This window comes from Acanthochromis polyacanthus, chromosome 11, assembly GCF_021347895.1.
Source record: "Acanthochromis polyacanthus isolate Apoly-LR-REF ecotype Palm Island chromosome 11, KAUST_Apoly_ChrSc, whole genome shotgun sequence".
NCBI lineage: Eukaryota > Metazoa > Chordata > Actinopteri > Pomacentridae > Acanthochromis > Acanthochromis polyacanthus.
This window is the reverse complement of record NC_067123.1, coordinates 20,282,159-20,295,622: the sequence shown is the minus strand read 5'-3', so window position 1 is coordinate 20,295,622 and position 13,464 is coordinate 20,282,159. Positions and strand designations below refer to the sequence as shown.

Genomic DNA, 13,464 nt, shown 5'->3' with positions numbered 1-13,464 from the left:
AACCCCCTCAGCAGCTCCACAAGGGTAAAGAGCTGGTCCGCTGTTCCACGACCAGGACGGAATCCGCATTGCTCCTCTTGAATCCGAGGGTCGACTATCGGTCGGAGCCTCCCTTCCAGCACCGTAGAGTAAACTTTCCCAGGGAGGCTGAGAAGTGTGATACCGCGGTAGTTGGCACACACTCTCCGGTCCCCCTTTTTGAAAATAGGGACCACCACCCCAGTCTGCCACTCCACAGGTACTGTACCGGATGCCCACGCGACATTGTATAGACGTGTCAACCAAGACAGTCCAACAATGTCCAGAGTGTTCAGCATCTCAAGGCGAATCTCGTCCACACCTGGCGCCTTGCCACCGGGGAGCTTCTTAACTACCTTGGCGACCTCTGCCACGGATATGGACGAAGATCCCCCCGAGTCTTCAGGCTCTGCCTCCTCCATAGAGGACGTGTTTACCGGGTTCAGGAGTTCCTTGAAGTGCTCTTTTCAACGCTCGATGATATCCCCAGTGTGGGTCAATAGTTCTCCACCCCGACTGTACACAGCCTGAGCGAAACCCTGTCTCCCCTTCCTGAGGTGTCGAACGGTTTGCCAGAACTTCCTCGAGGCTGACCGAAAGTCCTTCTCCATGCCCTCCCCGAACTCCTCCCACACTCGAGTGTTAGCTTCCACAACTGCTGCAGCTTCCACCCTTTTGGCCAACTGGTACCTGTCAGCTGCTTCGGGAGACCCCCGAGCCAACCAGGCTCGAAAAGCCTCCTTTTTCAGCCTGACGGCCTCCCTCACCGCTGGTATCCACCAACGGGTCTTTGGATTGCTGCCGCAACAGGCACCAGTGACCTTCAGACCACAGCTCCTAGCAGCCGCTTTTGCAATGAAGGCTTTGAACACGGACCACTCAGAATCCATGTCCCCAACCTCCCTGGGACGCAGGAGAAACTCTTCCGGAGGTGTGAGTTAAAAACCCTACAGACAGAGTCCTCCGCCAGACGTTCCCAGTTCATCCATACTACACGTTTGGGTTTACCAGGTCTGTCCGGCAGTCTTCCCCGCCATCGGATCCAACTCACCACCAGGTGGTGATCAGTTGACAGCTCTGCACCTCTCTTTACCCGAGTGTCCAAAACATACGACCACAGGTCTGACAATACGACTATAAAGTCGATCATCAACCTTTGGCCTAAGGTGCTCTAGTACCAAATACACTTATGAGCAAACTTATGCTCGAACATGGTGTTTGTTATGGACAATCTATGACTAGCACAGAAGTCCAATAACAAAACACCATTCAGGTTCAGATTGGACAGGCCGTTCCTCCCAATCACCCCCTTCCAGGTTTCTCCATCGTTTCCCACGTGAGTGTTGAAGTCTCCCAGGAGAACTATGGAATCCCCGGGCGGTACCCCTTCCAGGACACCACCCAGAGACTCCAAGAAGGCCAAATACTCTGAACTGCTGTTCGGCGCATAAGCACAGACAACAGTCAGAGTTTTCCCCTCTGCAACACGAAGTCACAGAGAGGCGACCCTCTCATTCTCCGGGGAGAACTGCAACAAAGCGTGCTCAGTCGGGGGCTTGTGAGTATCCCCACACCCGCCCGGTGCCTCTCACTCTGGGCAACTCTGGAGTAGGAGAGAGTCCTACTCTCTCGGGGTTTTCTGAATCGCTCTTAGTCTGGTCTCTCACCCAGTTTGCCTTGGGAGACCCTACCAGGGGCTTTTGCCCGCGACAGCATAGCTCCCAGGATCACCGAGACACTCAAACCCCTCCACCGCGATAAGGTGGCGATTCGACGGGGAGATCGAATACTACACAGTTAAAATGTTAATCCCCAGTCTCAAAAGAATGCTGCCCTAACTATTAAAGACACACAACCAGCATGAGGAGTATTGAGTTTAACTGCTTGCCTCTTGGAATTAATGTGTTCTACCTGACAGACACATGTAAATTGCCTGTGCCCCAGACTACCAATGTTTAGCTGAAATGATCAGGCGTGTAAACCTGCCAGACAGTTATTGATGTACTGTCCTTTATGGTTTCAACGTGGGCATGACCCTGAAAATCCACTCTGCCTGTTATGTTGTTGGGAGCCATCAGCGGTGACAGCAATGACACAGGCGCAAGACTGGGATGTGTGGGACTGAAGATAGCCCCCGCTCGAAGCTTATCATCCATTTGATAGCCATAACTCACACATTGACACTACCCTGCTCAGCTGCTCTCTGACATTTAGCTACACTATAGATGTTCGGTTCACTGCAGTGAGATCCCTGCTCCTGCCAGAATGTGGAAGTTCTGTCTCACATGACTCCTAAATTTAGAAGATTTCATTAAATGTAGACGTTCATGTGGAGGTGTGGAGACAGAAGAGCTTAAAGGCATATCAGATTTCAGCTGTAAGCCCTCCCGAAGGCTCCCCGCTCATTAACCTTCGGGAGGTTATCTGCTGCTCACAGCTACAGATAGCACAGCCAAAAATAGCCCCTCATTTCTCCTGTGTGCAACCATATGTATGCTTAATCAATAGAATGTCAATATTGGTCAGAACTGCAAATATTTGTACATTTACTATAAATCTGAGTTTATATTCAGTCTAGTGACAGGAGAAAGACAGATATACTACTACTTCTATTGAAATCAGCAGGACTGCATTCAGTCTTCAAAAGACTGTCACATCTACTCTCGGCACTGCCTTTATAGTTTGCTCATAGCTTTTTTTCCCCCCACTTTGCTGTCCAAATTTATGCTATTGCATTCTGTGGCACTTTGAACATGAGAGTGGTTCCATTTTGTTGAGCCTACATCACATTAAAGAACTACTGGCGTACAGAGAACATAAATAGATTCATTAAAGAGAACATTAAAGTGACTAAACAAGCATTACAAACAAGACTGGTCACATTCGCTTCTCTGCCAAATGGCAGTAAATCCAAAATGTCTCTCTGTGATGGTTGGTTCCTGTTCATTAATTCAGTATTTCATGTCTGACATGCACATGAGTGACAGTGAATAAATGACAGGCAGGTTCTTCTCAGCGATTTGATCATCCTGCTATGGCTGTCACAGTCAACTGACCACTTGTGGAGGATTTTTGGACATCTTAAACCAACCCTGTCTTCTAAGAATGATGTTTATATACAACTGAATGGGAAAAGTGAATAGGTTTTTGATGTAACTAACTGACTCCTCACTTAGTCTTGCCCCTTTTGGTTACTGCTGCGATGCCTGTCAAGCTTTTGCATGTAAATCTAATATCCAACATTATCAGTGAGAGACACTGTAAAAGACATAATAGCAATTTTCTGGAATATTAGTTATGAAATATCAAAGGTAGACAGAAAGGACAACATCTACATACATAGTATTATTTGTCAGTGGAGTGAATGACACTGAAATCAAGAGAAACCTTGGTTCATGCACAACAAACATATCCAGGTAAAACAATGTTCTTGCTCAGCATGTTTCCTTTATTATTGTATTTTTAAGCTAATTATTAGTTGTAACTTCTTATAGCTTTCATAATCTAACATATCCTGAAGCGCACTACTAGTAAAACGACAGTAACATAGCTTGTAAGATACCAATAATTTGAGGTTTGAATGTGTATGATACAGAACTTAGTTCAGGTTAACAAGCAGCTTGATTCACACGTAAGAAAGTAAAGAAAGAGGCATCTAAACATCAGAAAGAGGTGAAAATAATCCTTTAATGAGCACTGAGGCTGATTCCGGAGGCTCTGATAAAATAAATAAGACACTCGTTCTTCTTCTTTTAATCTGTCACCTACTCCGTGTGTAGTCACTGTTGTCTTTGTGAATGTGTATCCTAGTACATTCACACAGTGTCTATATTTTCATCATAAAAAATGTTTAGTCTCTGTGCACCTCTGTTGTCTTTCTCATGTTGAAAACGCTAAACCAGGACCCATGTTTGTAGCAGTTTTTGTCAACTTGAAAATTAAGGTTTATTTCCACACACCATTTTAGTTCTTTTGTCACTTTGTTACCATAATATTCATGCATCAGCAACACTAATGTAATGATCTTTTGCAGGTGGAAGAAGCCTTGAGTGAGGTGGATTTCCAGTTGAAGCTGGATCTTCATTTCACAGACAATGAGCAACAGTAGGTGTTGGAGCTGCATGGAAATGTGTATGCGTGTTTGAGAGAAATAACAGGAAATTGCTAGACTGTCCCCTTGTGCAGCTTTTAAGCAGGAGTGAGAATGCAAACTAGCATGAGTATGGGCTGTTATGTCTTTTGGCTCATAGCCATCGCTTTAAGCACCTGAACACTACTGTTGTGCTCACACTTGCTGATTACTGTGATTTGTCAGTTCGCTTGGGACGAATCAAAGAAGAAATGAGTCATTTGTATTAGCATTCACCACAAAGGGCTTTTGCATCCACCAGCAGCCATGCATCAGGGAGGTGTGGTTAGTGTTGTGTCTTGCCTGTGTGCATGCAAAACTGAACTCTGGAGCTCCTACATACCTTAGCATGGCTGCTTTCACTGACTGGTCAACACAGAGACTCTTTCTTTTACATCTGCAAGGACAGTATGCATGTCCTGAGATAATGATTTTAGATTATTAGTGTACAGCAGTCTGCATTCTCAGACATCTTTTAAAAAGTGTCTGGCAAACAGCAAAGATATTTGTCAGTGATATTCCTCATTCCCTTAAGAAAGAGCTGCTCCTTTTAGTGCCATATTACAGACTCTCCGGGGTCACATTTTTAGTATATGCAATAAAAGCACTTAACTTGCACTCCTTTAATTAAACTGCAGTCTCTGTAGTTTCGAATTGGCCCTAATTGTTATTTTAATGTACTGCCAGTACTGTAATGTAACTACAGTATATTTACTAAAGCACTCTACATAAGGACAAACTCAGAGTATGAGATTTATATTTTAATAATTTTCTCCTCGCAACTTTACTCTATCATATCTAAAAAATAATAATATTTACTTTACTATACATGTTTGGCAGCTTTAGTTAGCAGTTACTAAAAATGGTGCTTTATCATAAATTGAACTTGTATGTACAAGCATGTTGGATGAAACAAGCCTTTGCAATTGTGTATCTCAGTTTTTTTTTTACATTCCTTACACCTCAAACCGTCAATTGATTTATTGATCTGCAGATTTCATGAAACCCTACACAAGAGTTCGAGTTAGCTCCACACAGACAGCTGCAACACTACACATTAATGCATCGCTAACGACAAAATGCACAATATTTTAGTCACAGAGAGCAGTTTTCTCTATTGATTAATTTCACTATTAATACTTTAAATGCATTTTACTGATCATATTTTCATGAACATCTTAATTGTTTGATCAAGAGAGAATTTGTTCTAGTATGATATTAGTACTTCAGTAAAGGATCTGAGTATTGGAGTATTTCCTCCTCCACTCATGTTGGTTTTATTTTGTTTTATTTGCTACTTACCTGTACTTAACCCATTATATGTTGTGTTTGACTGTCAAACTGAAATTAGCACAGCAGATTTTTGTTTTCTACTTCAAGAGCTAAGTCTTTATTGTTTGTGTCATAATCTATCTTTTCTTTCCCTCTTTCAGGTTGGCAGAGATAGCAACCGTCCCGTTGATCAGCAGTCGGACCCTTAGCCTCCACTTCCACCCGCGACGAGGCCTCCACCATCATGTCCCCGTCATGTTTGACTACTTCCACCTGTCCGTCATATCCGTCTCCATACATGCTTCACTGGTTGCCTTACATCAGCCGCTAATCAGGTAGCTTTACAGTGTTTGTGAAGAGTCGTGGGTGAGCTGGTGTGCTCGAGCTGCCATTAGTGGGGAGAAAAGAGTAGAGAGACTTCTTACATCTCCAAATTCTAGAGGAAGCAATAATACTGAGCTACATCTAAACTATTTTTAAAGCAGAAAGGAATTATTGTCATAGACAAAAAAAAAAACAACCTCTAAACTTATGCAACTTTCAAATTGAAAGGTGAGTTTTTAGTGGTTTATTTTCTGACTGCAGAGGGCATCCTTGATGTAACAATTGGCCTGAATGTAAGCCCTCGTTTGGTACTGAGGTTGGACATGCTAATGAAAGTTCTAAATATCTACACTGTATACACTACCATTCAAAAGTTTGGGGTCAATTAGACTGGTCCTTATTTAGTAAGAAGAGCAGTTTTTTTTTTAAATGAAGATAACATTAAATTAATAAGAAATACAGTCTTGACATTGTCAGTGCGGTAAATCACTATTCTAGCTGGAAACAGCTGATTTTTAATGGCATGTCTACATAGGGGTATAGAGGCCCATTTCGAGCAAACATCACTCCTGTGTTCTGGTGGTACATTGTGTTAGCTAATCGTGTTGAAAGGCTAACTGATGATTAGAAAACTCTTGTGCAACTATGAATAAATGTGTGGGTTTTCATGGGAAAAATTAAATTGTCTGAGTAACCCCAAACTTTTGAGTGTACATTAGAGCTGATTACTAATGTTGAATCCCTATTTTAAAATTTTGTCCTTGCATTTGACTTCTGAGTATCACTGAAGAAATCTAAAGCTTTACAGCCATGCCAAGCTCAATAATGGTTTTGAAGCGCAAAGTGCAAATGCTCTTTAAGGAGAAGGTTAAGGGAAAGGCCAACTGTCTGCAATGAGGAGATCCTAGTTATAGAGTTCAAAGTTTAATTGCAACCCATACCATTAAGTAAACAAGAGTTTGAGAATGGATTACTGGCACGGCGCTGTTGTCCTTCCTGTTTGTTTTGGCTGGTACAATTAATTGTGTTTTGTTAGATGCTTGAATGGATAATTTTCCAAACACTTAACTGATTAATTCAGCTGTCGATACCATAACCTCAGTATTCAGGCATGCATTACATAGATTACTGCAGCACTCGATTGATTGGAACACTAGCTGCTTCTGTCTCTCAGCTTATCCATCTTCCTTCACACACACACACACTCATACTTTGTCCCTGTCTGTGTCCTCCCTGTTCCCCCTTCAGCTTTGCACGTACAGGGAAGGGCTCCTGGCTGGGGAAGGGCTCGCCAGAGAGCGCGAGCGACCCATCTGCCATCTCTGTAGAGAACCTCGTGTTCGGAGCTGGCTACTGCAAGCCTGTCATCTCTGAGGTATGTTAACCTTTAGCGTTTCAGCTGTGCTCAAATAGAGAGTCGCAGGAAGTCGGAGCCCATTTTGTCTTGCAAAGCTGAAAACCCCCGTTCGGCTGCTTCTTCTCTTTTTCGTAACCAAGCAGCTAAATGCCAAGCGATGACGCAAGCATGGCGGTTTAGGGACACAGGCCGACGGATTTAGTCAGGATTTGTTTTAGCATGTCATCCAGAAGCAACAGGATTCTGAGCTCAAAAGAGAGTTGTTCTGATCTGGATTACAGATCCGAGACCTCTGGAGTCTGTCTCTTTAGAAATGGTCGTTTGTCGGCCCTCGCTGGAGTCTTGGAGGCTTAAAGACCAGAGGCCAACACAGTGATTATCACCATGCAGTGCTGTGGCTTTTCATAATATCTGATTAACCCACCTGCCCAGGCATGTAGGCTGCAGGCTGAGCATCTGGAATTGATAGGAGCTCTCTCTGGAAATGATGGTGTAGTCTCTCTGGCCTTTGTGCTCATTTAAAGCACACTTGACAAACACAACTACACGATGACAGAAATAATCACCCAATTAGTTTTATCATTGTTATTAATCATGATTACATAAGGCTTACTTTATTGGTAGATAAATAACTATATCACCTTTTAATCACCTAAACATACAGTTATACTGCATAGTATAGCATTAGTAGCAGATGTGTGTGAAAACTAAATTTTGTGCCAAGAAGTCAAGTTATATTTTCAGGATTAAATTTAGTGGCTAGCATTTGGTCAGTTCTTTTGTTGCTCTGCGACCATTTCTTACTACATATTATATATTACACAGATTTGACCAATTCTGAAAAACTCTGGATAAAGTTAGAAAATCTCTTTAGAAATGCAGTGTAGTAGACCAATATAAAAGCAAAGGGATAGCCCAATATTTTTGGAAGTGTGGTTTTGCTGGGATATTCTCAGAATTCAAGAAATAGCTTAAACACATAGCTCAGCATAAAAAACATACAAATTTACATTTTTTATATTCAGATTTTTGTGTAGAATAAGTAAACAACATATGGCTTGTTAATTAATTTGTCTGTGATGCTGGTAAAGTAATTTTGGTTGGTAGTTTATGATCTCCTAAACTCAGTTGTTTTTTTTTTTGTTGTTTTTTTTTTAGATCTAACTACAGCTATATATAGTTCGACACAATGCATTTACATTGATACTAGGCTAAATGTTGCTGTATTTTGTACTTCCTATAATAATTAGAGCTCATACTATATGTAAATGCATCCATACACACAGTAATTACTGCTACTAATACCCTTCTGAAACCAAAAATGTACGTAATATAAACAAATAATAACATTAAGTGAAAAATATTTAGACTTAAATAAATAGATCAGACTTTTATAAGTAAAATAAAAATATTGCCACAGTTGTGATGGAGCTCAGGAGTCTACAGGAGTCTACATGTAGAGGCTGCTGTGTAACAAATGATTTAACTGCAGTTTGTAAACTATGACTCAGTTTGACAGGACACGCCACGAAGAAAAGCACACAGTGTTCATTACTATTGCCTGACCTATTGTGACCTGTTGTGCTTTGTTTGTTTGTTCTTGTCATGTATTTGTATTAGTATTGTATTGTTCATTGTATTTTTTAATGACACAGTAGATGTGAGCATGAAATGCTGTACTGAAAACAAATTCCACCAACTTTGATGTGTGGCCATTAATAAATGAACCTGAATCTGAATCTGAATCTGAATCTCATGTGTCCTGAGTCCCAGTTGGGCATTCTTAAAATTAGAAATAATTTCTGAAGTTCCCACATATGCAAATACATGCAACTTTCTCTCCCTTTGGAGACTCTTACATGGATCCGGCTGCTGTTTGATGCTGCAAGTGTTAAATAAACTCAGAGCAACAGCTGGAAGCAATAAACTAAACTTGAGTTCATGTTAATATTTTTTCTAGTTTGCATTACTGTTTTATTTTTATGGACACTTCCATTTGCAAAAGATGATCTGAGAAACTCAACATCAATGAAGTGTTCTGGTGAGGTTAGTGTGTGTGTTTTGTGCTCTCTGTGATGTTTCTGGACCAATATTGCTGCTGAAATGTGAAAGAACCTGATGTTCAGACTTTGCGTTGTGTGCAAAGGAAGCCCAACCTATAACCTATATAATAAAAGCATGAGAATTGGCAAACATGAGGCCAGAGAATTGTTTGTTTAGTAGAGTCCAGCTAGCTGTTTTCCTTTTTTTTTTCTGCTCAGCTAAACTAACTCTGTCAAACTTGCTTTATTCCTGTACTTTATACAATAATGTTCAAAAGTTTGGGGTCACCCAGACAATTTCATGTTTTCCACAAAAACTCACACTTTTATTTATGTGCTAACATAACTGCACAAGGGTTTTCTAATCATCAGTTAGCCTTTCGACACCATTAGCTAACACAATGTAGCATTAGAACACAGGAGTGATGGTTACTGGAAATGTTCCTCTGTACCCCTATGTAGATATTCCATTAAACATCATTCGTTTCCAGCTAGAATAGTCATTCACCACAATAACCGAGTCTAGGCTGTATTTCTGATAAATCTAATATTATCCTCATTAATAAAAATGTTTTTCTTTCAAATATAAGGACATTTCTAAGTGGTCCCAAACTTTTGAATGGTACCAAATATGTGGTCGGTGTGTTGTGCTCGATTTGCTAATTATTGCAACACACCATACGTATAGTTGTAAAGCTGCAGGTTCCATTTTTTCTACCCTTTTATAACCTGCATCTTCCAGGTTCCTGCGGACGTCACAGCCCGAATTGTAAATCCTAATGAGCTCCCCGGCCCCCCCACCCCTCACCCCGCTCCTCCTCCTGGTTTTTACTCCCACCCCTGGCTGGGCACTTTAATAAGCTCTGCGTTTAGCCAAGCAGGGGGGTTTCGTTTGATCACAGTAATGAGTTCTGCTCACAAGCGCCACGTACCACATAGCTGCAGGTGAAGTCTGCACACAACGCTACCTCCTCCTTCACCTTTATTTATTTAGAGCTTTTCACCTGCGGCGACGTTTCGTTTTCAGCACTTTCCCCTTTAACACGGGGCCATTTCCTCTAAGTGTCATCCTGGTATATTTTAGTTAAAAAAAAAAAAGAAAAATTACATGTTGTAGAATCCAAAAGATATCAACTGAAAGGAAAAACATTGTCAGTGGTATAAAAGGGTGTTTTGAGAGGAAAATTGTGCTGTTAGAAGTGACACTTTAGGTGGAGGTGATTTTGGTGGGGATAAAACACAAATCAGAAATAACTGTTTAGAAATCTTGTCAGAATTAATCTCTTTTATACAAGTGCAAAATGTCTTTGACAGCAGCTGTGATTGACTGCTAGGATAACGTTAAACACTGATAGTAACAAAAGCAGAAGTTCACATGTCACTCTAACTGAAGCACGTCCGAATCATTGTCAATGTGGAGAGAAACTATGGTTTTAGGATAATGACTAGTTCATCCAGAAAAATAGCTATTTTTCTCAGAGTTTCGCTCCCAGACTGATCCCAGCAGGCCTCTATAAAGCTAAAGAGAATTATGAAAATAAACATACAGATGTTCCTTCCTGGTTTGGGGATACTGCACTGGTGCAATTACAGAGCGCGTGCAAGTATGATGATAGGGCCAGAGACTTTACTTGCTCAGGGCAAATTACAGTACATCCTCAGATACTCAGGCATAACATGCCTTTCAGAGCACAGAGCCCCAGTGGCACTGTCAAAACATCCCAGCCATGGGAAGAACGCCATGGATGGCTGTTTCAGGTCCAGGAGACAAGGGCAGTCACTCGTCCCCTTTCTCGATATTATGATGGCTGATGTGTACAGTAATAGCTGTTTGGTTTGAGGGTCATTAGTTCTTGAAGAAGATAAATGAGTGACACAATTACAATGGTGTTGGTGATTTGTAGCTGTTTTTACAGAGGCTTGTGTTACACTCATACTCTGTAGATTGAAGCACTGCTAATATTTTTACTCTATTGTTAGAGAGCCATCTGCTGGAATCACGCTCCGTATTACAACTCATATTTAGACAGCTCACACCAAAGCTTGGGATGGTATGTAAGCTGTGGTTATTCTCTTACTATATGCTGCTTGTTGTCTTTAGCTTACTTATCATTTTTAAATGTCTTAGCTGCTTATTTTAGCTCTTCAATTGTGATCTTTCACAAGTAATGACACCTTGGATTCTGGGTTAACTTCCCACACTTGCAGCCCTTCAAAGATCATTACATGGAAAATGTACATCCCCCTGTTGCACATAAATGTATTGATCTGCTTTTACAGCTCACAGCAAGCTATGCTTAGGGCCCATTTGTCCCTAACATGGTATCTGATCCTCCAAGTAATTATTGTGACTTTGCAGATGTAGGAATAAGCTCCTTTTGCCACAAGGTCAGTATGACAAGCCTGCACAACTGCTGCAGTGGAGGCTGTAAAGTTCAACTATGTGTACCTGCCCATCATTAAGGCAGGCCATTTTACTTGAGAGGTGACTACTGACCTACATAGCAGCTGACATTTCCTCTGTGCCTCCTTCTCTGCAGGGAAGCTTTTATGTGCCCAGTGAAAACTGCCTGCAGAGAGCTCATACGTGGCACCGGCGGCTCTGTCGCCTCCTGTTGGTGGCACACAGAGGCCTGCACACGTACTGCACTGCACTGATGAAGGAAATCCCACAGCTCCAGCAGATTCCGCTAGAATCAGGTGATGCATGTACAAAGCTTTGTATTCATTTCTTTCGTGAAAATCTAATGAGATCTGAAATACCAGTATTAGATTGAGCTCTCTATGCCCAAATAGATGAATACATGGCGTCACTAGGACAGTAAATGGTAAATGGTCTGTATTTATATAGCGCTTTACTATACCTGCAAGGTACCCAAAGCGCTTTACATGATACGTCACATTCACCCATTCACACACACATTCACACACTGATGGCGGAAGCTGCCATGCAAGGCGCTAACCACGACCCCATCAGGAGCAATTCGGGGTTAGGTGTCTTGCTCAGGGACACCTCGAACACGACGGGGCGAGGATCGAACCGGCAACCCTTCGGTTGCAAGACGGCCACTCTACCCACTGAGCCATGTCGCCCCAGTAGCAAGGATGGAGGAAGTATTAATGTAAAATTGCAACATTACAATCACAGGTTCAGCAATAAAGAAGTTATTATCTACATAAACGCACTGAAGTGGAGCTGATTATAACTGTCTAAGGTACTATATAGTGCTTCATATTTTATAAGCCACTGATATGCTGTAGATGGTACCTGTGACACCTTAATGAGATAATTGCTAAATAAATGTAGTTGAGTGTAAGTCTACAATCACAGAAAATAGAAGGGCTCCACAAATATATACAAGCACCCGATAATATGCTTTACTGATCCTGCTTGTTCACAATATGATTCTATGCTCTTTAGCAATTACTTTTATTTGGTTCCTTTTCAGACTTTTATAACTTCAGTTACCATGAGGATCATTTTACAGCTTTAAGTTTTCATAGAGGGCTTTAAAACTTTAGTCTTATGTTCAAGCTTAAGTATTACAGGATTTTCAAAATCAAATTGATAGCTGTGCAATTAAATTTGCAGTATTTCTGCCTTCTTACAAGGTACAGACAGGGTGGTGAACCTTTGCACTAATCTCTGCAAATAACATTTCTTTCCACAGAGGAGTTGCTCGTAGAAGAAACTCTGAATCAGCTGACAATAGAGTTGCAGGTAAGTGCTTTTGAAAACATACACCAAGTCAAAACAAAAACAAGCTGGTTGTAGCTATTCAATATGTCCAAAGAGTTCTGTACACAAACTATATACTATATAAACAAATATACTGACTTATTCTGATTTTTTTGCTGCTATAGTCAATACATTCGCAAATTCTGTCATCTTAGGCACATCTCCACTAATTGGTTTCCATTAATTGCTTTAGTTACAGTGACTATTTCAAAAATATGAATATTATTATTCCATACAGGGCATCCTTGGTTTACGACATTCTCAACCTATGGCGTTTCGTCGTTACATTGGAACTGGTTATGTGGAATTAGTTAGCAAGTGGAGGGGACAAATACGTCGTTACGCAGCGCTATGAGATGGCTTTGTTTACTTTCACCAGTTGTACGCCACCTTTGATTGTGCTACATTGGCTGACTTTTTGCCCTTTATTATGCCTCCCAAGCGTAAGTCAGACTCTTCTGATGGTAGTGCTTTGATGAAAAGGAAAGTCATCTCCACGCACGTGAAATTAGATATAATAAAAAGCTCATGTTGTAAAATCAGTGGCACATCTTCTGTTCTCTAATTGTAAAATGACTCATAC

General features: G+C 41.3%; 1 protein-coding gene across 1 annotated transcript in view; it reads left to right on the top strand.

Moving 5' to 3' along the window:
* Positions 1-13,464, top strand: part of fam135b (family with sequence similarity 135 member B) — a 57,481-nt gene that overhangs the window by 29,081 nt on the left and 14,936 nt on the right. Inside the window, exons 5-9 of the mRNA XM_022194073.2 lie at positions 4,052-4,122; positions 5,581-5,754; positions 6,992-7,118; positions 11,683-11,842; positions 12,814-12,863. Of these exons, the coding sequence (XP_022049765.2) occupies positions 4,052-4,122; positions 5,581-5,754; positions 6,992-7,118; positions 11,683-11,842; positions 12,814-12,863 (582 nt within the window). The remainder of the gene's footprint in view (positions 1-4,051; positions 4,123-5,580; positions 5,755-6,991; positions 7,119-11,682; positions 11,843-12,813; positions 12,864-13,464) is intronic.